Here is a 26,100-nt window from a genome sequence, read left to right as displayed (position 1 = left end):
CGTTGAAGCCAAGCAGAACACAGCTCACTGAGCCTGGTCTAGCTCAGGTGTCCAGCAGCCACAAAACCCACAGTCACTCCCCCAATATCAAGGGCAGAGGCCTAGAGACGCTGACAGAAGAGCAAGTACGCCAACCCACAAGTGTCTTCTGACTCCTGATGATCACATCTGATCGTCAGCTCAGTGACCCAAGCCCCTTAGAGTCTGTCAGGAAGTACTTGCCTCCTCCAGAACCATGTTCACCTAAGCCTCAGCTCTGTTATACACCCAAAGGGAGACTGCAGAGCCACTGTCTGCTGCTATATAAACACACACATACCCTGAAGTACCTCAAGACCATGACCACTCACAGATGTAAACACCAAATGCCCACCCCTAGAGTATGGCAGTCCGTATGGATTCCTTGTGTCCCGTGCGTTGTAGGAGTCCCCCCCACAGAAACTACTGAGCCCAAGTCACGTCAGAAACACTCCGAGATGCTGAAGCGGCAGTATCAGATAGCTTTTTGCAGTTTACACAGCACTCCATGGATAAGATCTCGGTTAATGCTTGCAATCGCCAGTTGGGCAAGAGCAAGCTTCTTGTATACTTCACAGGAATAAACCTCTAGTAGCTACAGTCTGTAATCTGAGGAAACTTGTAAGGAATAGCTCTCCCTACAGAGATCTATATGTAGTCAGGCCTCTTCATTTGCAGGTTTTGTGTTTGCAAATTTACATGCTCACTAACCCCAAGATCAATTCTTGTGCTTTTGCAGTCATTTGTAAACATGCAGCATGGCAAGATGCTTGAGTTACTTGGCAGGCACAATCCCAGCTCAGGTCGAACAAAGCAATACTGCCACCTCCTTTTTGACATAGGATCTCAAGAAGCCAGGGGTGGCCTCGAACTCACCACATACATGAGGATAACCTTGAACTCCTGGTCTTCCTACCTGTTCCTTCTCCCTCCCAAGTGCTAGGATTACAGGCATAGACCGCAGTGCCTAGTGTTTTGAGGTTTTAGTTTATCTATTTATTTTTAAATGGGGGTCTCACTATGTAGTCTTAGCTGGCCTGGAGCTCTCTGTGTAGACTAGGGTGACCTGGAACTCAGAGATCTGCCTGCCTCCACCTCCCAAGTGCTAGGATTAAAGGCAGTGCAGTATGCCTAGATAACTCTGCTTTCTTGTTTTAGCTCTCAGAGTATAAATAATTTTTTCTCTTTGTGATCTGTTTAGTGTCTTGAGTTTTGGAGGGAGCAAACTCAAGTGATTTTTTTTTCTTAGTGATTTTTGTCATAGAAAATGGTCCCAAGCAAGAGTATGTCAAGAAAGCTGGGATTTACCTTAAAGAAAAAATACATGTTACATAACTATCATTCAGGTCTGACCTTTTATGGTGCTGAGAGCTTGGTGTAAATGAATCAGTGATACATATTAAATAAGGTGTCTTTAAACACAAACACATTTAGTTAGAATAAGGTTAGATATTTGGCAAACAGGTAATAAGAGACTCTAGATTTCTAAACCTTTTTTTCTTTAATTATTATTTTTAAAGAAAGCATTTATTGCCAGGCAGTGGTGGCACGCACCTTTTAATTCCAGCACTCAGAAGGCAGAGGCAGGCAGATCTCTATGAGTTTGAGGCCAGCCTGGTCTACAGAGTGAATTTCAGGAAAGGGTCCAAAGCTACAGAGAAACCCTTGTGTCTCAAACCCCCGCCCCCATCTTAAAAGAAAAGAAAGCATTTACTTATGTTTTATTTTATGTGCATTAGTGTTTTGGCATGGGTATCAGGTCCCCTGTACTTGGAGATACAGACAGTTGTGAGCTGTCATGGGGGTGCTGGAAATTGAACCCAGGTCCTCTGGATGATTGAGCAGCCTTTGCTCTTTAACAGCTGAGCCATTTCTATAGCCCTTCTAAACCTTTTATTCCCTCTAGGAATAATGGTTCAGTATTTTCTAATTCAGTCTTCATGGTCACTTTATAATACTACCATGAATAACAAGAATGGAGTGTGTGGACAGAGGAATAGCCTAGCACGCACGTAACCCTGGACTGATTCCTGGCACTCTAAGTAGAAAGAATAAAACCAGGCATAGTGGCACACTCCTTGCACAATTAGGCAAGAGGATCAGGAATTCAAGGTCATCCCCAGCAACAAAATGAACTTGAGGCCAGCCTGGGCTTTATGAAACCCTGCCTCAAAACAAACAAAAATTAATCTGTCTCTGTGTAGCGTCTGTTTTAAACAGATGCCTCCTGCCTTGTGCTTGAACTCTTGGGCTCAAGTGATCCTCTTGCCTCAGCCTTCTAAATATTCTAAGTCTCTAGAACTATTAATAAACACAGCCATCCGTGGCTCTTTTTGAGAAGTGAGGAGGGAATGTCAGAAGTCCAAGTCCTGGAGTTAAACCTAGAATTTGTGTGGGCGTAGATCCTCATTTAGTTACCTGTTATACCACAGGTTCCTGGCAGTCAGTCTAAAGGAGACAAGTAAAGAAGGCTGGCCGTGCATTCCACTCTGAAAGCTTCCTGCTTAACTTCTGCTCGTGAGGCCCACAATTCTCCACACTAGAGAAGAGTCACAGATAACACCTATCCAAGCCTAGGTATATCCAGGAAAGTAGAGCTATAGCATGGAACTTGACTGTAGAGACCAGGAGCCAAGTAACTCGGAAGCCTGCAGAAACAGTAGCCCGGACACCTTCCCCTGAGAGCCTTTGTTTGAGAAATTACTATGTCATTGGCAGTTGTAATGAAGAGGAAGCTGTACCCTACTGGCAACAACTTTATCTCCTTCTACAACCCCAGATGGAACAGTGGCTGCACACTGCCCGAGGCCAGAGATTTCTTTCCTCTGCTCCTGGCTGGGCCCAGGGACTTGTCAAGCCCAAGTTAGCACATCAGTGGCAGGCAGAAAGAAGCTGGATACATGGGAGGTCTGGCCTTGCCTGCCAGGGAGAGCCCACAGCTCCTTGATGGGTTAGCCCCAAATACATCCATCCACTAGTTGGGCTATCCCTGGCAAGTCCTGGAGAAAGCATCTGTATTCTGTCTTCAGAGAATTTGGTATCAGTTTGGGGTTTGCCATGTGTAGCGAGGTCTGAGCATGGCACTGTGTAGGATGAGAGAGATTGTTCCTGCCTGGTTGCCTCAGCAACCCATCTCTGAGCTTCTTACATCAGTGCCAACAGCCCAACCCGCTGCAGAAAACCACACTGGCCCACTGCAAGCTGCCTGGGGGCCTGCCAAGCCTAGAGGGATGTGATGTGGCCATGGGGAGGGGGGACACGACAGCCTCTGTTTTAGTGGGGGGTAACAAACTCTTGGCTACTAAAACTCTGGAACATGACAGGTCAGAGAAGGAGGAAATTGGTGTGGGCTTAGACTCTATGTTGGCTGGGAACTGAACCAGCCCCATTTGCTTTTGGCTGGGCACATGTCCCCTGAGCTTCCAAACACAAGGCAGCCAGCCCATCTGTTCTTCCCACTGCCACCCCCGAGTTCTTCTGGGACCTACTGCTTCTTGGCCTTAGCCTGTTTGGTAAAACTTGGCAAATTAAGGCAAAGGAAAGGTGGTCTTCTTCCACAGTGACATCATGCCCATCCCAGATTTTTGTCTTGTTACTGCAGTCCTGATGGCCCCTTCAGCTCACCAGGTCCTCTCCCTGCAGGACAGTCAAGTTTGCAGTGCCCTGAACTATTGAGAGGTAGATTGAGCATTGAACTCTTAGCATCCCTTGCTCTTCTTCATAAGTTAATTGCTAGACTCAGAGCAAGGAGAAGCCTGTTTTAGCACCTACCGGGCAAAAGTGCTGATTCTTCCCACTACATGTAGCTCTGCTGAAGAGTTCCAGGGTCCTATGTCTGGATGGTGGAAGGGCCGGCTTTACCTCTCAGAAAACAGAGAAGCTGGAGGAGGGACTGTTCCTGAGACAAGCTGGGGGAGCCTGGGGAGAAGGTGACCACCTGCATTTGTTGGCTCTGCCCCAGCTAGCACCAACTCCACCCCCTTGCCTTGGTTTACCTGCACACTCAACAATGAGGCCAGATGGAATCTATTCTCTTCTGCAGACCCTAGTGAACTCTGCATGCCCCCTTGGTTGCTACACCCCAGTTTAAACTGGCATTTCCACTCATTAGGAACGGGTCTAAGGAGCAAAATAGCAGTGAGAAATTCCTCCCTGACCCTTCCCCTTTACCTTTATCTCTGTTATTTTGTCTCTGCCCTCCAAACCCAGCCACCTCTCTCTACTTTTGTAGAGTAATGTCACCGGACACTTCCCAGCTACCCTCTCATTCCTTTTAGCCCTCTGCCACTGGCACCAGCTCAGGCTCTGAGAATTCCCAGGTATTTAGACATTCATTTTATTGCTTAATCGAGCTTGAAGCCATTTAAATTAATACAAGTTTTACATTTAGCAGCAAAGGCTTTTTATAGTCCCTTTAGCAGAGGAAGAACAGGGATTGAGAGAGAAGGAAGGAATTTATTGTGGTCCATTGCTTTTCTGAGGTTGGGTCAGGGCAACCTCCCCAAAGGACACAATTCTGAGCTACCAACTTGGAGGAACAGAGTCTGTGCCAGCTCTGGGGTCCTATGGATAGAACCATTCATGAAAATGGCCTAAGACCCTCAAACTCTGCTGCATGTCTGGGCTTGTGGTAACCTATCCACTTGCCCTTATGAAGGATGACCTCTGGAGTTGCCCTGCTCCCCCAAACTGCCCTGTGTGCTAATACAGCTCCACCCACAGCCTCTGCCTTACCTGTCCTCTTTTCCCTCTCCCCCCACTTGCTTTCTGGAAGCCTGTTTAATTACCTCCATTAAACATTAATCCTTTCGGTTCTTCCTGGAAGAATTCAGTCTCCCTTTCCCCAGGGATTGGCTTGCTCCTGAGCCTGCCTTTCTTCCCCACAAGAACTGTGGTGGTTGAGGTAGGGTGGGGTGCACCATATTCAGCCTGTTTCTCCCCTCACTCCTACACACTAAGCAGAGGGCCTCCTTTAACCAAGGTGAGTCAACTGCACCCCAGGAGCTCCATACGAAGAGGAAGGGGGAAAAGAAAGCAGAATGATGAGTCTAGAATGCTATGCTCTACACAGCTGCCAGGATTGACCTAAGTGGGGGCAGCGAGGACATGAAGAAAAGACAAAACACACAACACAGAAAAGCTGGGATCAGGTGGCCTGAGCTCCCTGATGGAGACACCGAAGCACAGTGTGTATAGTTATTTACTGTTGAATAGGGATGCTGGGTTCATATACATACAGACATATACATACAGCTGAACAAGGAGGCAGGTTTAGCTAACTCAGTAGGAGCTGTCTTCAGGCTATAAGCCTGATGGGTGGAAAAGCTACTTGGAGATTTGCTGCACACTGTCAGCTTTCCTAGCCACACTCAAGGAAGGTGCTGTCATCCCTGAGACTCGTGTGGGGAAGGTTTTACTACTTCCCATGGGACTAAGGCATTGGGGTCCTTAACATCATTACGCCCATGTCAACAATACATTCTCTCAAGAATTCTCTGGTTCTAGCTGCCTCTGCTATGTAGAATGAATGTAGGAGTTACTGAGGCTTGAGAGCTTTGGCATCACTCTCGACCTTCACATCTGCACCTGTGCATAACTGTACTCACACATCTGTCTTTTGTCCCCAGGTGGAGGTGGAGGTCGAGAGCATGGATAAGGCTGGCAACTTCATCGGCTGGCTCCACATGGACGGGGCGAACCTCTCCGTCCTGCTGGTGGAGCAAGCGCTTTCCAAGGTCCACTTCACTGCTGAGCGCAGCGCCTACTACAAGCCCCTCCTGTCTGCTGAGGAGGCCGCCAAGCAGAGGAAAGAGAAGGTACCAAGTACAGGAGTATGCTAATCATTCCGTGGCATGTGCTTTTTCTTACCTCCTCCTTTCCACACACCACAGAGCCAAAGGTAAGGTACCACCTTAGGCCATAGCCTTCTAAGGACCTGCAGTGGGCAGAGGCTGTCAGTCTGTAAGATTGCCAGGAGTGTCCCAGACCTACAGCAGGATACTGTAGATGACCCTGGAGCATTAGAAGAAATGACCAGGACACTACTGATGAAGAGCCTGGGGTCATCCTGTCCTTTTCTGTCAGAGCCCACCAAGGGTCTGGGCAGCCCACCTCTGAATTCCCTTCTTACCCCTGCAGGGAAGCAGCCCAGTGAGGTGCATGGAAGCCCTTAGAACAGCAGATTTACAGCCTATCTCTCTGCGGACACTGAAGAGACAGGGTGGGTTCAAAGCAGCTTTTGGAAGCAAATTGACTATTAAGGAACTCTGTGGCTTAGGAGTGGGAGCTGGGCTGACCCCCTCCCATACTAGCCTGTCTCCATTGACTTATAGCCTACCTAATAATAGGATAAATCAGCCAGCCACCAGTCTGTCAGGGCTCCTCTGTGCTTGAAGAGGGTTTCGTGGGACAACTATGCTAAACCATAAATTGTTCCAAGAATAAATGTTTCCTTCCCCATTGGGCAGCCATCTGGTTTGAAATCCACTTCCCAAAGCCAAGACACCTGCCAATAGGAGTTAGGGGGCTTTGTGCCCCTAACACACTGTATTCTTCCTCAGGCCAAAGCAGCTACCTCTTGGCTCAGGACCTCCTTCCTCTTTCATTACTGGACCTAGGAATCTCTGTCCATAGTCATCCTTTGGGAATTGGGAAGGGTGTTGCCCACTTTGGTGGCAGGAGAGCACAGGTGGTCAGATTTCATAGGGAAGCGCCCCAGAAACCCAGACTAGGCACAGGAGACTATCTGCGGTCTCGAGGAGCTTCAGGGCATCAGAAGAGGTTCCCTTTTTCCTTGCTGCAGTTCCTGCCCACTTGAAACCCCATCTCCTGAGAGTGGTGGGGAAGCAGACAGCCTTGACTTACGCAGGGAAGGAGGGCGACACTCTTTATGACAGCTGAATTTAAGACTGCCATTCCTGTGTCATCTGTGAGGCAGGGACTGGAGGCACAGTGCATCGCCTGTTAGAAGGTTCAGCTGTCCCAGAATAGATGCGTAGAGGGCCAGGCTGGCAGCAGTGAGGGCCAAGGCTGTAAACCAAAGGCAGTATCTATGCCTAGGGTAGAATCCTCAGCACATGAAAACTCACTAGCAGCCTAGACGCTGCCTCCTCAGGTCTGTCCAAGAGGGACTCAGGTGAGGTCAGGAAGTGCTATATGGCCTGAGGGCGCTGGCTAGATTCCTTGCCAGGTACAGCACGAGGCATCCTTATTTACTGCACAGTAGACTTGTCTGAAAAAACCCACGTTGTCATTCTGTTGGTGCCACTTGATGATGCTAAGGAGTAATTACCAGTGATTAATTACTTACATGAGCTGCACATTTTCATTCCAATCCAATTAAAATGCAGCACACAATTCTCTATCCTGGGCCACCTTCCCCGTGGGTCCCTCCCCTGCAAATCCCAGTCCACTTAGGATCTTGAGGAACCAGCCTGGCTTTTCACCTCCTAGTGGGGCTGCTTCTAGGAAGGAGCTTTGTCTGTGGAACCTGTTAGTGAGTCTCAAGAGTTAGCAGCTGATGGAGGAGTTTGGAGCCTAGGAACCTGGGTATCTCAGGTGACCCTAAAAAAGCCCCAACATTTCCCACTTGTGACCTCCTGAGGACTGCTTCTATTATTGAGGAGTAAAGGATTATGTTTCTTTTACAATGTGCAAATGTTTATACATACAGGCTGAACCAGGAAAGGGAGTGCTGAGAGACTGTGAGAGCAGGTGCTGTAGAACCATTTGGACAATGTGGCCGTGCACGCATGCATTAGTGACTGTGTCTCTGGAGGAACCCGAAGATGCTGAAGCCTAGGAGCTGTCTCTTTAAGACTGTTCAATACAGACTAGGATCAGAAGCTCAGTCTGGCTAGAGAACTCAGCTGCCTCCCTGCTGGGTTTAACTCCTCCCTGTGCCCCATAAGACCCTCCCTTTTTTCAGCCCTTGGGTGTTCTGGATAGGAACAAGGAGGGAGTCACAGGTGGCAGATACCCCACACACACATTCTCTCTCTTCCTCTTTTTTTTGTCCCTTTTCCTCTCTCCCTCTTTCATCCCAGCAGGGTCTTGAACGTGGCTGGATTAACCATTGATTAGTTTTTATTGAGCTTGGCCTCCCTGCTGTGCATTTGAAGGCCTCTGCCACCCTGGCTCCATGCCAGTCACACCCTTGGAACCTAGTGAGCAGGGATATTAAATAGGATTTAGATCGGAGAGACTCCAGCCTGTGAATTCCCTGTACACTTTTTTCTCTCCTGGCAGGAAGAGGGTCTGGGATTCCCTGGGAAGAAACACAAAGAAGAGAAAGGACCAGGGGTGCAGAAACCTGGAAGACAGCCCCAATCCTGACCCATTCTGACCTATTCCTGTGCCCAGCATAATAGGCTCCTTCCCTAATAGTAGCTGCAGCAACAGGGGGTCCTAAAAGGCCCCAGGTGTAGAAGGGACCTGAGAAGATGAGACACTTGCTTTGCAGAACAGCCTGGAGCAGGCGCAGGGGAGGGAAAAGGCCAGGGCTACAGCCAGAGCTGTGAAGCTGCACAGCAGTGCTTTGCTCCAACACAGACCAAAGAAGAAAATAGATGCTTCTTCAGCCTGGCCGTAAACCTACTGCCACCAGAGCATTAATACACCCAGAAATGGCTCACGATCAGGGGAGACTAACTCTACCAGGCTCCTTGTGTCTGGGCCCTGCTGCCGAGACCAGACTCACATCTCCCTGGAAAACATCTTGGCCATAGGGGTCTTTTCCCAGCTCCTCCCTAACTCTTGAGTGTCTGTGTACACAGTTACTGATCCTTCTAGAAAAGGTCTTTGAATTTTCCTGTCACCTTCTCATGGGTCCAGGAAGAGGAATATCCACAAAGATTCTTCCAGCCAAGAGCACAGCAGAGTTGTGAGCTCAAGAGACTATAGGGCTTTCCTCCAGAGATAGCACCCTACAAGGGGACCTGTTCTAAGGGTGAGGACCACACCCATCCCAGCAGACAGACTCCATCACACCAAAAAAGAGACTTGGCATTTACCAACTCACATAGGACCACTGGCTGCCAAGTCCCAAGGAATAGCTGTGCTGCCCCCTCTCCCCTTAGGGAAACAAGGAACTGCCATTCCGTAGGTAGGCATCTTGCTTTCACTGTCTTCTCAGCCCAGAAGATAGCCTCCCCTTGTCCTCCAGCCGACCTGGAGCTACCAAACCTGTGGCAGGGAGCATCTGTCGGGCATTGGTTTGCATTATTGCTTGCTGCCCACCTGAGCCTGTGATGAACAAAGCTCCACCCCTTCTCCCCAGGGAGGGAACCCAGTGCTGTCGCCTGAGGCTCTTTCACTTGAGGACTCATTAGCAGTTTCTGCTCTCACCCTGTCAGTCTCCTCCAGATTCATCAACAGCTGAGGAGCACCCTCCCCAGCAGCCGCAGCCAGGAAGCCGGGCGGGGTAGGCTTGGTCTCTGAATGGCTCCCAGACCCAGAACTCCCTCTGTCAGCCAGCAAACACAGAGATCTTGTCATTAGGCCGAGCAGGAGAGAGGAAAGGGCTGCTGCAGACAGCTGAAGCATGGGGTGCTGAGAGATGGAAGGTGAGAAGCAGGGTGCTGGCAGTAAGGGGAAGACTGCTGGGTCAGCCAGGTGACTGGCGGTGGCTCCAGCTGTTCAAGGTAGTGGTGACAGGCTTGTCTTAGAGGCATTGTGAGTCCTATTGATCTGTGGAGTTCCAAGGGCTCTAGAGGGTCTGGGAGCCCAGGCGATAAGAATGACTGGCTGAGTAGATACCTTGCGGCCAGAGAAGCCTAGCAAAAGAGCCCAAAGCCTTATTTGACAGCCTGTGACGATCCCCCAAAGTCTTCTCCTAGGGAATTTGACTAGCTAGAGGTACATGGGCCTGTGACCCCTTAGCGGAGACAGAGCTGTGCATTATCATTTCACTGCCTGCTTCTCCTGGCCCACCAGGGTGGCTGGTGCATGTCTTTAGTCTCTCGGTGCTGGGAAGAGAGCAGTGGTAGTCATGATGGACAAATGTTGGCAACTGGAGTCCGGCCACAAAGTACAGCCCCACGAGTGCCGCCGTGGAAAGCACTTCTCTGTGTAGCAGGTAGTAAGCTTAGGCCTAGGCGGATCTTAACCACTCTCATTAGCATCCCCTAAACTCAGAAAGCTCACATTGCTTGCTTCTCCTTTTGATAGAAAAACACACACTGGCCGGGCGGTGGTGGCGCACGCCTTTAATCCCAGCACTTGGGAGGCAGAGGCAGGCGGATCTCTGTGAGTTCGAGACCAGCCTGGTCTACAAGAGCTAGTTCCAGGACAGGCTCCAAAACCACAGAGAAACCCTGTCTCGAAAAACCAAAAAAAAAAAAAAAAAAAAAAAAAAAACACACACTGATACCACATGAAAGGCCGAAGCATAAGCTTGGGGAAAACCCAAGGAGGTTCCATAATTGCAGCCTACCTGCCCTTCAGCTCCTTCCAGGGGCCACCCAAGATTCTGCTCATTAGCTAAGAATATCGGTGACTGTATGTTAATGTTCTAATCAAAGGAAGTAGACCAGGAGATGACTTGTTCAAGTCAAACACAAGGTAAAGGGTAACAACCCCTGCCTTCTAAGCTTTTCCCATAGCCCTGTGCTGCCTGCTGCCTCCAGGACACCCGGCCAGCACCAGGGCCCTACTTCTGACTGCAAACCTCCGTACCTCAGTTTCCCCATTTACAAAATTGGAATAGCATTATATTCATTCAAAAGGTTATGGTGAGGCTCAAATGCATAGATCCTTGGAGAATGCTTAGGTGCATGGCACCAGTGAGCATGCAGGTTTCTGGCTAATACTAAACCATTCCTTTCCCTCTCTGTATGTCTTCATGATGCCACGTGTGGTCCTATCCCCTGACTCCCCAGCCGCTTCCTGCTACTCAGCTGGAGAGCCACCTCCCGCCCCTGCTCTGACAGGCCTCACTACTTGGCTAATCTCCTGGCCGCAGGATTGGACTTGACGCGCTGTCACGTCGAATCAGCTTCTGAGCTGCTGCAGCTCTGGCACAGGACTTGGGGAAGGAAGGAAGAGAGGGAAGGGTGGAGAGGGGTGGCCGAGCCTCTAAGCTGAGGTCAGAGCAACCTGCTAGAGGTGAGTGGCTCAGAGCAGAGGAGATACAGTTCTGCACAGAGACAAGTCCCCCTCTCCGCTCCGCAGTTTGGAGTGCCTGAGGAAGCGGGGTAGCCACAGGAGTGACCTTGCAGAGTGTACTATGGGAGGGGAGGTGGAGATCTGAAACCAGAGGAACTGAGCAGGCAGCCCAAAGCCGTGGCAGCTCAGTGGTGGGATCCTCACGCTCTACTATGCGTGGGATCATCTGAAACTTGGTTTGGTTTTGGTTTGATTCTCCCCCTAGCTCTTTAGATTATAATTTAATAAGCCTGGGGTGAGATCCTGGAGCTTTGTTTTTGTTTTCCAAGACAGGGTTTCTCTGTGTAACCCTGGCTGACCTGGAACTCACTCTGTAGATCAGGCTGGCCCGGAACTCACAGAGATCCGCCTGCATCTGCCTCCCTGAGTGCTGGGATTAGAGAATGACCCCATTTACCCAAAGCCCCTAGCTGATGTCCTTCCTCCCACAGGTCTGGGCCCACTACGAGGAGCAGCCTGTAGAGGAGGTGCTGCCTGTGCTGGAAGAGAAGGAGCGCTCCGCCAGCTACAAGCCCGTGTTTGTGACTGAGATCACAGACGACCTGCACTTCTATGTGCAAGACGTGGAGACTGGTGAGTGACTGTGTGCTGAAGCCTAAAATGCTGATCCCAGCATGGGAGCCCAAGAGTTCCAGACTCTCCCAAGGAACGTACAACTGCTACTGCTCCTGTCTCCATCTCTCTGGGCCTAAGGGGCACCTCAGAAACTCACAAGTGAGCCTTGGAGTGGACCTGGGGATGTGGCAGGCCAGGCAGGTCCTCTGAGGACAGGTGACATTACAGATTCATCTGGGTGGCTCTCTGAGACTCTTAGGTAATGCTTTTACTCCCAGACACCCCTGGCAGGGCTGGGCATGAGGATTTGTTGCCTGAGTATGTCAGGAATCATGGAGTAGATTGTCTGATGTGGTCAGGGATCCCTGCTTATTAGGACAAACTAGAGGGGTAGGAGCCTGCCCCTCTCTCTCTTTCTCTCTCTGTGGGGGCTTCTACAGAGGTTAGTATAGAAGTGTGGTGGCCAGTTTCCATGGCAACAAGCAGGCTCTAGGGGAAGCTATTCCCTGGCAGTCTTTGTGAAATTCCTTCTCCTCTCTCCTATCCTCTGTCTGCCTCGGATGGCCAGGGTCCCCAACCAGAGACCTCAGATTTCTAGAGGGCATGGGGTAGCAGCCACATCCGCCTCTCTTACTTCCCCTAACCTCCCTCCTCTTCGTGCTGCCTGGGGCTGGGGTACGCTCTTAGGGCCTCCTTTGGGTCCAAGGAGCAAAATCCTGGCGGTGGGGTGTGCAGATCTGGGCAGCCCCAGGATGGCAGGATAAGGTTTTTGCCTCATTTTCTCCATCTTACTCCCAGACCTGCTCCAAGTTACCAACAGCCCATCTCAGCCACTTCCCCTCTAAATGATATTTTCCAGTCAGCTGCTTTGGTGGTAGTGTCATTTCACTAAGGAAAACTTCCCTATTCCTCATCCTGGTCTGGCTGTGACCGGGGACAAGATTCACCTGAGAGCTCCACTAGGAAGGACCACCTTTCCTGGTCCCTTGTGCTCAGAGGCACAGCTTGACAGTACCAGCTTCTGTGCGACTCCCTCAGTTGTCTCTGGCCGCTGTAGGAAGCCGGGATGCTTGGAGAGAATGGTATCCAAGGCAGAAATAGGAAAGAAAAAGGACTAGAAAAAGTCCATATTCCTAGAATATTGTCACTGGCTTATCGTAATAAGTACCAGAGAGAATGCTGCTGACTCTGGTAAATACATGAACAAAATCTGTAGCCTCCCTCTCTGAACCGTTTGGGCTCCTCACGGCACATCCTCTCTCTCACCTTGTCCCCTTCCTGCTGAAGCTCATCTTCACAAAGGATCTGACAAAAACATGAGCTGCGAGTGACCAGTCAGACCCTATCTAAGGACCTCCAGGAGGCTGTGCTGCTGGCAGGAGGCAGGAACCTGTTTCTTTCTGTTGCCTTGGAACCCAGAAATCCAATAAACTACAAGTAGACCAGTTCAGGAGCACCTGTCAATGTGAAGCCTGCTTCCCAGTCCCTGGAGCTTGGGGATCTGTGAGCAAGAACACTCTGGAGGAGCCCAGAGGCCTCACCACTCACTTGAATGAATGCCAGGACTGTGGGTGCACATTAGCCTAAGAAGAGGACGTGTGTGCATATGCAGAGATCATTTCAGTATGGTCGGATTAGTAAGCACCATGCATGCACTGGGAATCCTACCAGGCCTCTGTGCAAGTAAACAAACAAGTGAGCTGTGGTCTGTGCCCTGAAGGAGCTCACAGTGTAATGGCAGAAACATAAACACAGACAGGGAACTTAAAAGGCTGATGGTGGCAAGTTTAACCACAATAAACATGTGTTCTGCACCTGTTACAGTGGAGCTCAGCCCTGAAGGGAAAGAAGAATGCCAGCTCTGTCTTCACCTACAAGGTGGAAGAGAGCAAGGAGGCTGTGAGGGTGAACTAGAATCTGGGCCAGCAGGGCCATAAAAGGACAGGCCCCAGGGGACTGATGCCTGGCAAAGCGGGGTAGGGAAGGCACTGCAGGAAGAAGCCAGAGAAGGAAAAGGAGACCTCGGGCGGTGCCAAAACTGGTCAAGGAGCTATAGGTAAGCAGCAAGGGCTGCTGACCCTCTGCAGGAATACTGGGCAGGAAAGTGGGGCGCTGCACCCTGCTGAGAAGAGGTAGAAAGGGGAGCCCAACCTGGCAGCATTGGAAGTGCTGTTCAGCATGAATTTTACAGAGTAGCAAGGGCTAGGGTGCCTGTTTGAATAGGTGGAGCCTCTATCTCTACTCAATTCCCCCTCATCTTTCAAGGCTCTGATTCTGAGGTCCTTTCCTGTCTGTGGTTATAAGGAATCCATCCTTTTGCCTCCAAGAGACACTGGGCAGATTGGCTCCTGCTAATCATGAAATCCAGCTGTCTCTTTTAAGACATGGGGTGTAGGCTAACAGCCCTTATTCTTGAAGCTGCTCACCCTTGCTCAGTATCCATTTTCCTATCTACTTCCTCAGTCAAGACTTAGCCACAAGGAATGTACCTCATTGGTCTACTTCTAGGATGCACAGGCCCTGAATTACATCCCTAGTACTGGGAAAAGAGTTTAGAAGGTCCAGGAACATTCCCTGGGCTCCTGCGCCGTGGCCAGTATATTAGAAAGGTGTGTGCATGCAAGGCCCGAGATAAAAGCAAGTCATCAGTTCACATTTGAATGTGGCTGGCGTGAAGCTGCTTGAGTGGGAGCCACAAAGGAGGGCTGCCCTGTATTGGCTGAGGTAACCAGTGCTTGGTGCCCTCTGGAACCTCACACAATACTCAGTCCCTGGGTTCACCCAGGAATCAGGCCCCGAGTTTCACTGCCCTTTTTCTACAGGCACCCAGCTGGAAAAGCTGATGGAGAACATGCGCAATGACATCTCCAATCACCCTCCTGTCGAGGGTTCCTACGCCCCCCGCCGGGGAGAGTTCTGCATTGCCAAATTTGTAGATGGAGAATGGTAAGCCACGTAGACCAACAGGGCAACTGGGATTAAGCAGGGTGGAGAAGCAGTCTAGGGCCCAGGCCTGCAAAGCTGCTATTAGGTGGCAGGCATTTGTACAGCATCTGCTTTCTCTTGGGTCATTGGTGATAGATCCCCAGGGTACCCACCTTCAGTCAGGGAGAAGGGGTACTGTCATCTAGCCAACCTCCAGAGATTGTAGAATAAAATGGTACCACTCCCCCTTTCCTGGGGACACCAGGATAGTAAGACTGGTGATTGATACCCTCCAATCCAGCCCTCACTCCTCAAGGAGGTTTGTTCACAGTGAGCCCAGACCTACCAGCCAGCCCTGCACCTCTGCTGTCTCAGATACAAGCAGCGCACTTCCAGGCCGGAAGGTCACTCATGTATGATCTACCAAGGGCAGAGCCCATGGCCTTCCCTGGGTGACGAAGTGACTTGGATGTGTTCCCTGCTGCAGCCTCCCAGACAGATCTGCCGGCTAATTACAGCTGCTGTTTAGTGTGCTGGGCTTAAACAGCAGGCATCAATCTAGTCATTACTCTTGTTGCTTTATGCCCCAAGGACACATTAATCTGCTCCACATGTTCCCTTCTCCCTCCTTGCTCCCAGCCCCACTCCGACTCCTATAGATGCTGTCCAGAGCTCCCTGAGCCTGGACCTCCATACCCTGAAAACTGACCTCTGTGACCCCAGAGACCCTGGGCAGGAAGTGCTATGTCCCAGGCATCAGGTTCCTGGTACTACTATTCTGCAAACTCTAACCATTGATGCCATTGCAGGTACCGTGCTCGGGTAGAAAAAGTGGAGTCCCCTGCCAAAGTGCATGTCTTCTACATTGACTACGGCAATGTGAGTGCTGGGGACCAGGGTGGAAGACAGGCAAGGCAGAGACTATCAGGCTTTTGGTAGATCCCTTAGTCAAATCCATCTCATCTCTCAAAAGTCCTGCATACTGATGGGACATACACATTGGGTACCTCTGCTCTTCGTAAAACAGGCCAGGCCCCTGAACTACTAGGAAGTACAGGTAGATGTGGCCAGAGGCTTTCAAACACTAATAGATCCTAAGGAATTTGACACTCTTGAGGTGTGGCAGTGCCCATCTACTGTCCTTTCAGCCCTCAAAGATGAGCTATGAGGATCTGCTAGCAGAAAGTCCAGGTCTGGGACCATACTGGGTACCTGGAAGCAGACAGTAAAGCGGTAGCTGGAGTGACTCCAGGTACCTGGGCCAGAACCAGAGGCATACCCAGCACTGCCAGGACCCTTCCTGATGTGAGCACCCTCCCCTAGGGAGTACTAGACAGGGCGCCCATGTGGCAGAGAGAAAGGTACTGAAAGGAAGGGGGGGTGATGAGATAAGCCCAGTATCTCCATGATTATCTTAACTGCAGGGAGCCTCTGGGTATGCCAGTACCAGGCCCACAGTGAGCAGGCATGGAGTAATAGCTGCCCACTAGCAGCTGGTTCACCAACTAGAAAAGCCTAGGAGACTAGCAAAATGGAACTGAGCCAAACAAGTGGGAGAGGCCCAAAATAAGTTCCCGGCAGCCTGATACAGAGGGTTATCCCCAAAGCAAGTGACATCACTGGGTATGATGATATTGTCCTGGTGCTTCCTCTATAGAGAGAGATCCTGCCATCTACCCGCTTGGGTACCCTGCCACCTGCCTTCAGCACTCGTGTGTTGCCAGCACAAGCCACAGAGTATGCCTTCGCCTTCATCCAGGTGCCCCAAGATGTGAGTACAGGCTCGTCCTCTTTTCAGGGGGACCCACAGACTGACGTAGCCATTGCTACAGGCCCCTCAGCCTGGGAAGAGAAGGTGGAAATGTGTTTTATGATAGCAATTCGGTTTGTTCTTAAGCAGTGGGTGGGCCTGGTGAGTTACATTGCATTGGTATAAAAACTCCATCCCCACAGCAAGAGAGAAGGGCCTGGATACTGTGGCCTTGTGTGTCCTGGCAAGAGATTATTCTCTGTATCTTAAGACAGGTAGAGAAGCAACAGCATTTTTAACCAAAATATGGCATGGTCAGATATGTTTCTGATAGGTTTGTAAGTGGGGGGTACCCCGGAAGGAATGGTTTGGAAATGGTCCTGACAATCTAGGCTAGAGATAAGGGTAGCCACGCCAGGACCACCTGGGAAGTAAGGGTGGGGGCAAGTCTCAGAAACACACGGTGGGACAAGGCGGGGAAGCTGATGTGCGCTGAATCCTGACATAGGGATGTGTTGCTGCTGGTCAAGGGAAAGGAGGAACAGTTTGAGGAACTTGGAGGATCCCCAGTGTGCTACACAGGGTCCAGTATGGAAGAAAGATCACACCTAGAATTGTGGATTTAGACATTAGAACCGTGGGAGCTTTAAGATGGTGCAGAGTAATGTGAAAGCTATGTCAGGAAGGGGGAGACTTGGGGGTACAGGCAAGGTGGGGCAAGGAGCCCAGAGGCAGGGGGAAGGGAGGATAGTAGAATCTGTACCCAGAATTGTAGTGGCCCCAATTCCCAGGAAGAGAGAACCAGTCAGCGGCATCTGCCCCTTCCCTCCCCCGCCCCGCCCCAGGGAGCTCCAGTGAGTAGACTGAGGTAAAGGTGCATGAGCAGCAGCCTAGGCGCTGCCTCCAAGGACGGGGCACTGGATGCAGGTGGAAAGGTGGGAAGCACCTTGTCACAAAGTGTGCCAAAGGGAAAACATCACAGACGATGTGGGCAATGCCATTGTTGAGCTGGGGAGCGCTGTGAGGATGGGGAGATGAGTGATGGAACAGCATCCACATGGTAGGGTCTACATGCTGGAGCAAGACCACAGAAGTTTAGAGAGGCCTGAGTGACAATCACTGGACCAACTTTAGGCAGAAAAAGCCACTTCCCTCAGAGGCATAAGGTGGGTAATTATAGGTCCAAAAGTTGGTGGTAAGAATGGCTCATGTGCAGTTGGTTGGGGTAGAGGAAGGGTTCCTTCATATCCAGGAACGGCTTGTCACTCACAGAGACCTGAAGGGAGGAGGTCCAGGGACAGACAGGCCTGGAGACCCAGGCAGCTCTTGTTTGGCCTTCGTACATCCCCCTCACTAACATGGTTATATCCCTGTCCAGGAGGACGCTCGCACAGATGCTGTGGATAGTGTGGTGCGGGACATTCAAAACACTCAGTGCCTGCTCAATGTCGAGCACCTGAGCGCCAGCTGCCCCCATGTTACACTGCAATTCGCGGATTCCAAAGGCGATGTGGGGCTGGGCCTGGTGAAGGAGGGACTGGTCATGGTGGAGGTGCGCAAGGAGAAGCAGTTCCAGAAAGTGGTACGTGATTTGGAGAGGGGCTCCCCATCCTGGAAGCAGGCCCTTAGCGCATGCCCTGTACCGACAGTGTCACAGATGAGGGACTGGGGACTGTACCCAGAGCCGGTGCAGAAGCAGGGAATCCACCAGCCTCCAGTCCTGCTGGGGAAAGATAATGGATTTGGGTTTGCTGGGGTTTTTAAAAAATCTAATTAAAGCACAAATTAATTAGCTGTGGGTTGGCTGAGAATGCAGCTGCAGACTGAAGCAGGACGCTCCCTCTGCATGCGCCCCGGTTGACAGACTAGGGAGCTTTCCTAGGGGACGCAGAGGGTCAAAACTGTTTCCCTCCCAGCTCTTTTCTCTAGCTTGGCGCCTCCAAGTCCTTTTACCCAGGACCACCCATAGCCATGTTCCAAAAGAGTCCATCACGAAGCTCCTTCAGCGCACAGGTCCACGTGGTGTTTTGGTGGTTTGTGGGTCAGAGGCACTGGCTATCTTGATGTCCTCACATGAAGCTACTCGTAACGGCTCTGACATCCAGAAACCCCTTTGCCAACGTCATGATGATAAACACTTTCTATGAGTTCACTCTGTAATGAAAACAGACAAACCTTACCCCTACTTTGTGGAATTTACATTCCAGCATGAGACAAGGAAAATGAACATAATTAATCAAATCAAATGCTGCAAGGTGATAACTGTGGGTGAAAGGGGGAAATAGAAGTCTAGTCCAGAGGATCGGGGTGGGTTGCATAGTTTTAAACGGGGGGCCGTCAGACATGATAGGAAGAAGGTGGTGTTTCATCAGAGACTTGAGGGTTGGGATAAATAGCCAGGTGGACATGCAGGGAGATGGATTAGCCAGCATCGGGTTGAGCAGTTCCAGACAGCAGTGTGACTGTACCCTGCAGCAGCATGCTTGGTTGCTCCTAGTTGCTCATTTGAGAACACCTCCATCTTGACCACTTCCCCTCTTCTTGTCCCACAGATCACAGAATACCTGAATGCGCAGGAGTCAGCCAAGAGTGCCAGGGTGAGTTCTTGCCTGGGCTCCTGGAAGTGCTGAGGTGTGGCTCCCTTGGACCCCAGATCCCTGAAGAACCATGTTGTTCTGTCTTCCTCTCTCTCACAGCTAAACCTGTGGCGCTATGGAGACTTCCGAGCTGACGACGCCGATGAGTTTGGCTACAGCCGCTAAGGAGAACTGCCTGGCCCCAGCACCACGGATGCCAGACCCTTTCCCTCTGCCAGGAGGCCGTTTTCAACTCCAGACCTAGCTGAGGGAGCATAGATTGGGTCTAGCTTTGCTTCAGTGTACAGAACCCTCCTGTGTGGCGGGTAGCATTGCAGCTGGGGTGGGAGCCTGAGGCTGGAGCAGACCATCACAGTGGCATTGCCATCCACAGTCTTTACCGGATGATTTTGTATTTTTATTTGAGGGTTTGTGGGGGTTTTTTAATTGTCTTCAAATCAGGAAAGAACCATGAATGACTTTGTCTTAGTGAAGTGGATAATCATGGCACCTGAGGCAGCTCCCAGCTGGCACCCACCTCTACCCCAGACCACCCTTCTTCCCAGACTCCGTCCAAGTGTTGATTATGTGACTTCTGATACATCCATTCTCAAACTCGAGTGTGTCCGCATCTGCCCTCTCACCAGCCTGTTCTGTATTTAAAGCTTTGAGACCCAATAAAATAGCACCTGCTGTCTGCAACCCTTACTGTCGTGGTAGAGCCAGAAGACTGGATTCTTGGCCCCAGCCAGGAGGAGGTCTGGTGGATACCACAGCCATCTTGCGGAAAAGCAGACATCTAAGACTCACTGCATGTGACTGTCCTCCAGGACTTGAGCTTCAGAGTAGCATGGCCTGCAATGCTAGATCATCCCTTGGGTTCATCCACAGCCTGAGCCCAGCAAAGACCCCAAAGGAAGCCAAATGAGAAGTCCCCAGTTCCTGCTTTGAGCTTACACTGGATAAGAACAAGCTGGCCCAGGCAGTTCAGGCTGTGATCCCAGCTTCAGGGAGACCATGGATTTAAGGCCAGCCTAGACTGGAGTACTCAAGGTCAGCCTGAGCAACTTAGACCTTGTCTCAAAAATAAAAACCTTAAAAAGGCTGACCTATAGCTTAATGGTGCAGTTGCTTGCCCAGCATACATGATGCCCTAGGTTCAGTCCCAAATACCATTAAAAATAAAAAATAAAAATAGCCAGAAAAGCCCTTGGAGAAAAGGACTGAAATAACAGGCACCTCTGGAAAGGATCCCAGGCCCTACTGAGGGAGCTGGCTTTTACTCTAATCAGAGATCTCAAATCTTTAAGATTGAGCCGTGCAGAGCCACTTGTAGTCCATAATTGTGGACTAGGAAAGGCCCAGAGCAGTCGTGTGAGAGGCAGTGAAAGTTCATCACATGCAGGGAATTCTAAAGGGTGGACCAAGACCAAAGACAAAGAGCCTAGCTACCCATCTCATCCCCATGGCCCTTCCTAGACGCATACTTTGAGGAATTCTGATGGGATGACCTTCTGCCTTTCTGACCAGGGTGATACTCCAAGACTGCCTTGGCCTTAATGTGAGGCATCCATCAGTGAAAGCAGGCTGATCCTCGTAAGCCAGACAGCACCAAAACACATGGGCTTCTGTTCAGAAAGTATCTTTAGACAAAGGAAGGTGTTCCTCTTGACCTGACTTCAGTTCCCAGCACACAGGTCAGACAGCTCATAACCATCTGTAGGCTCTGGCTCCAGGAGCTTCTGGCTCCTCTAGCTTCCAAGGGTACGGCACTCTCATGAGCATACTATACCCAGACTCATACACATAATTCTTAAAAGTCGTAAATACACCTGTGATCTTAGTGTGTTGGCGCTCTCCCTTAGTCCCAGCACTGTGGAGGCAGAGGCAAGAGGATCTCTGAGTTTAAAGACAGCTTGGTCTACAAGTTCAAGGACAGCCAGCACTACACAGGGAAATCCTGTCTACAAAAAAAAAAAAGAAAAAAAAAGAAGAAAAAAAACAGTAATAATACATCTTAACAAAGGGAAGCAAGGAGGATTGGTGGGGAGAGACATGGAGGCAATTCAGCTCCAGGAACCCTCTGCTTGCTTTTCTCTCTTGAGCCCCTCGGGGCTGCTCAGAACAAGGCTTGTACTCCTTAACTCAGACCCGTTACAGCTGAGTGAGCTGCGTTCCCTGAACTCTTCACAGCCTTGGGGGTGTCCACTACGTCATCAGGAATGGTAGTGACTGACATGACTTGTCACCTCACTCCTGGAGAAGCCACCCAGCCCCCAGTTGGCAAGCACACTTTTACATTTTGATCCATAAAGAAGAGAATGCCCATCTCACTCATTTCTTTACCTCCACAGTGCTCCCAGTAAGGCCACAAGGCGGGGTGCTCTGCATTCACAATGAGTGCAATCTGCAGAGGGGCAAAATGCCAACCCACTCTTTGTAAAAGGGTCTGAAATCATCTCCCTGTCGTAACAGTTGCCTTGGTTACATCTGCACCCAAGGATAAGCCTTCCTTAGTTTTCCAGTTGAAATTATGCCTGAGCCTTCCCACTTCTTATTTCCTTTCTCTTCCAAGGCTGGTTTAGACAAAGGTCAGAGCAGTCACCAGGTAGGCAAGCTCTGCTGCAGGCTCTAGCCTGCTGTGCCTCTCTCTGCCACATCTGTTGAGCTGCTGAGTGTTAAGGGCACAGAACTGAAGGAGACAGTCAACATGTGAGTTCTGTCTCAGTCCATGCTGGTCCAGCATCAGCACCTGCAGGAGATACCAGAAGAGCCCACAGAATGCCACCTCAGCCCCTAGACTTCTAGAACTTGCTTCTTGAGCTTGGACCCATGGATTCTGCTCCCTCCCTGTGCCTTTCCAGTTTCACCCCCAATTGTTCACTCCTTTCTTTCTTTCTTTTTTTACTTTAATTCTATGCGCATTCTTGATTTGCCTGCATGTGTGTGTGAGGGTGCCAGCTCCACTGGAACTGAAGGTACAGACAGTTGTGAGCTGCCATGTGGGCATTGAACCCGGCTCCTCTGGAAGAGCAGTCAGTGCTCTTAACCACTGAGCCATGTCTCCAGCCCTGTTCATTCCCTTCTGGCTTCTACTAGACAGGTTAATACCCAAAAAAACCCTTGGCACAGGATTGGGTCCAGCATATGTCAGGGCCATTGAGATCTTCCAGGGGGCCCATAATAAGGTAGTCGGGGAGGCAACTTGTGCCATACAAGAATAAAGCCCAGCAGTGGGCAGTGCCCCTGCAGTTTTAAGGGTCTAAGCCATGGGCCCAGGTGACTAGAGAAACTTTCACTAGGAGGGGAAACTGGTCTGGCAGATGGTAGGAATGGTTTGCTCATCTCTGGCTTTGTGTTGGGAGTTCCTAGAACTCAGGGAGATACTGATACTTGAAGGTCCTTGTCAGTGACCATCATCTTCCTCTCTGCTGTACACAGGGCCAGCAAAGAAGGCAGGCATGGAGGAGCGGGCTCACACCGCTGCATCCCCTTATTTATTGGTTTGATTATTTCTACATCCAGGGGAGAGTTAGTCAGATGGACCCCTTTCCTTGCCTTAGCCCATGTTGGGAAGCAGTAAGGAGGGGCTAGAGAGCCGGTGCCTCAAGAGTGGTTATTGATGTCCTAATTACAAGAGGATGCTAATTTAATTTGAACCTAATTACAGTGCACTACCCTGGGTGGCATGTGTTTTAATAATTAACGTCCTTCAGATGCGTGGGAGTGTAATAATATTTACACTAGGTTGGCCAGCAGCCTGGGGAGGCAGGCTGGGGGCCCATACACCACCCTCTACCCAGCAGCTTGGCTGCTAGCAGGTGGGGAAGATGGCACATGAGTCTTGGTCTCCTAGGGTCTTGTCATCCTTCCCAGGGAATATGCTTGGATCTCATTTCCAGCCACTTCCTTGACCCAGCAGGCGGCTTCACTCTGCAGGGTGCCATGCTGGGATTCTGAAATCCATCAGACCTGCAGGATCTCCGGGCTCCAGCTCCAGCCATGCTCAGCCTCCCCCACATCCCAAACCACACCAGAAAAGCCCTGTTTCTGGCTGCCTGCTACCTGAACAGTCCCAGGGCAGTGCTGTGGGAGCGGATGGGGGAAGGGTAGAAGGAACTACTTGGTGCTGCTCCTTCCCTTGGCAGGTAACGTGTGTAAGAAACGTATTCAGAAAAGTTCAGTTACAAGGGCACAGCTCAGACACATGGGCAGCACCACACTAAGCTCGAGGCCAACACCCACGGGTGACCCCTCTTGACCTCCAGCCTTTGTCTGTCCTGTGTTTTTGCTTTTCAGTTTCACCTGGCTGTGATTTTTCATTTAGTGGGCTCCCACTAAGTGTGCTACCTTCTTTAACTTGGTGTGTCTTAGACCCAGGAGGTGGCATAAAAGCAAAACTGTTTGTGGTCTCCTTTGTCTACATTCACCTCAGAAGACACCCTACTTGTTGTTACAAAGGCAGGGATTACCCGGCTGCTGGAGCCATAGCCACACCAGTCCCTGAAGGCAAATTCTCATCGTTGGCACTGGAAGCACTGGTAACACGTCATCAAGAGCCAATCAGAATGGTGAACAGAGCAGTTCCACACCCTACCCAAACCCAGCATGATGCCCGCAGTCAGCCTTCTAGAACATCCAGAGGTGGGGAAAGGACCTATCAGCAGATCCAGAAGCCTGGCAGATGCGTGAGAGAACATGTGTGTCTCTACCAAAAAGTCTCCCAGGGCAGTTTTGTCCCAAAGCATGACTGGCAGACCCACTCCATCGGAATCACTTGGGTGCTCATTAAAATATAGCTGCCAAAAATAGCGTCAGAACTATATAGAGAGTGGGGTGGGTAGGGGAGCGAAGTCTCGTCTGTCAGATCAGGAAGACAATGGGCAGTGTTTGAAGTTGATGAAACAAGAGCTGGCATATTATTTAGCAATAAGATGGTAACCCCCAGAAGATCAAACGCAGATGATTAAAAGTGGTTGCCTGTAGACAGCACTACAGGGGGCAGCCGCGCTATTGAGTTTTTTAACCATAGGCAAGCGCTTCTGATGCTCAGGTTTTTATTCATTATCATATAAATATTGTACCGATCCATTTCACTCTGGACTGCTGCCCCAAGCTGTGTGGGGTGGGGCCTGGGAATCTACTTTTAACATGCTTCCTCTGCGGTTCTGATGGGTTCTCGGGTTCAAGCCTTAGCTATCGCTGTCCGGACTCATTTCACAAGATGAGAAATGAGACAGTGACTTCCCCAGGGTCCCCCACTTTATTAATGGCAGGCCCAGGAATAGAAAGTAGCTCTCCTGGCCCCAGGGCTGGGATTTTTCTCTACATCATGGTCTCACCTCGGGGATGTCCATCTCAGCCGACTTGACCCCTGGAGACCTGCAGGGTGAGCTGGGGTCCTGGCTCAGTTGGGAAAGCCAGGGTGCTTGTCCACTTACAGAGGAGGCCTTCCTGCTGCGGACCCAGAGTCCTCAAACACGGGGCTTCTCTCCTGTCTGTCTGTCCTGGAACTTGCTCTGTAGACCAGGCTGGCCTTGAACTCAGAGAACCACCTGCCTCTGCCTCCTGAGTGCTGGGACTAAAGGTGTGCGCCACCAATGCCCAGCTGAGGGGCTTTTCTTGAGAATGGGAATGGGTCTGCCTATGTATTAACAGATACTGTGTTGCTAGTTGCAGGCAGGTACTATTCTGAGGGCTGGGGACAATAAGGTTTCTAACTTCCTGGGGCTCGAAGAAGGAGCAGATGAGGAGAGGCTGAGGTGGGTGAGCAAGCATTAACTTAAGATGACAGACACTGTATGCCCTCCGAGTTCCCTCATTAAGAGTCATGCAAGAATAGATGGGCACCACAGCCATGAGTGTATGGCAACAAGACATCTTTGAAATGTTGAGTGAGGTGTATCTCAGAGGACTTCATCTCATTTTACACCATTATTTCCTTTTCAATGCATTGGTTAGGCATGTGATGTCCAAATTGGGATTGCAAGGAGACACAAGTCCAGGTGTGGGGGTCAAGACTGTCACACCATTTTGAGTAAACTGGAGCATATAGGGGCCTCGGGAAGGAAGATGCTGGGGAGACCAGAAGCCACCTCTTCGTCAAGACCGTAAACCGCTCATGACATTTCTGTGCTGTGTGGGAGCTCAAGGGAAAGGGGACTTCCTGGGAGACGAAGCCCCCGCCTGAGGAGCTGTGGAAGGCTCAAGAGAAAGGGACGAGCAGACAGTACCTGGTCAAGTACAGAGCTCTTGGAGAAGGCTGCCCACAGCCCAGTGCAGTGTGTGGCTGCAAAACTGGGGACCTTTTCTTCTTCACCCGTAGGGAGAAAACAGTCCTGTTAGGGGGCACTGGGAAGCCTGTAAGTTCCCGCTCCCTCTCAAACTGGAGTGTACACAGATACACAGATCTTGAGTCTATGTCTTGTGGGTTTCTGACAAACTCTACGCTTCTGAAGTTACCATGCTGGTCAAACTATAGAAACTGCATCCCAGTGGCTACCTGCTGAGATTTTCAAGCTCGGCAGCCATCGCTCAGATGTAGCCACTACTCTCTCAAAAGACATTTTCCAAGATGGGCGGTGGTGGGACACACCTTTAATCCCAGCACTTGGAAGACAGAGACCGAACTCTGAGTTCAAGGCCAACCTGGTCTAGAGAAAGTTCCAGAACAGACAGGCTCCAAAGATACAGAGAAACCCTGTTTTGGGACGGGGGAGGTATTTTCCTCTGAAACAGCCCTAGTGGAGTGAGGGGTCACACTCTGGGGACCTTTGCCAGAGCCCTAATCTTGAAGATAGCCTTGACACTGGTAAGGTGGGACCACCAGAGCCTCACACAACTATGGCTGAACCATGTCAAGATTGTCAGGACACAGGGGCCCTGAGGCCTGCCTGGGTGTTAGCAGGACAGATCCATGAAGTCATGATTCGGGCCCTTGGGCACAGTAACTGTGCCAGGGACTGGGTGTTATTGATGCAAACCAGTGAGCAGATGATCTTGATCTATAGGCACCATCTGATTTGCTGGGATCTAGCTCTCTCAGGCTTCTCCCTCAACCCGCCACATACATATAGGTGTGCGCCAGAGACTGGGGAAGGAGAGGAGTCCAAA

The 26,100-nt window shown here is 50.6% G+C and overlaps 1 protein-coding gene across 1 annotated transcript in view; it reads left to right on the top strand.

The window, feature by feature from the left end:
* Positions 1–19,981, top strand: part of Snd1 (staphylococcal nuclease and tudor domain containing 1) — a 408,394-nt gene extending 388,413 nt beyond the window's left edge. The window contains exons 17-24 of the mRNA XM_057771546.1: positions 5,646–5,834; positions 11,613–11,754; positions 14,559–14,682; positions 15,471–15,540; positions 16,319–16,432; positions 17,790–17,993; positions 18,964–19,008; positions 19,108–19,981. Of these exons, the coding sequence (XP_057627529.1) occupies positions 5,646–5,834; positions 11,613–11,754; positions 14,559–14,682; positions 15,471–15,540; positions 16,319–16,432; positions 17,790–17,993; positions 18,964–19,008; positions 19,108–19,173 (954 nt within the window). The 3' untranslated portion in view covers positions 19,174–19,981. The remainder of the gene's footprint in view (positions 1–5,645; positions 5,835–11,612; positions 11,755–14,558; positions 14,683–15,470; positions 15,541–16,318; positions 16,433–17,789; positions 17,994–18,963; positions 19,009–19,107) is intronic.
* The last annotated feature ends 6,119 nt before the right edge of the window (positions 19,982–26,100 follow it).

The sequence above is a fragment of the Chionomys nivalis genome, chromosome 1 (assembly GCF_950005125.1).
Source record: "Chionomys nivalis chromosome 1, mChiNiv1.1, whole genome shotgun sequence".
Taxonomy (NCBI): domain Eukaryota; kingdom Metazoa; phylum Chordata; class Mammalia; order Rodentia; family Cricetidae; genus Chionomys; species Chionomys nivalis.
The sequence above is the reverse complement of the archived record's forward strand: the minus strand, read 5'-3'. Positions and strand labels throughout refer to the sequence as shown.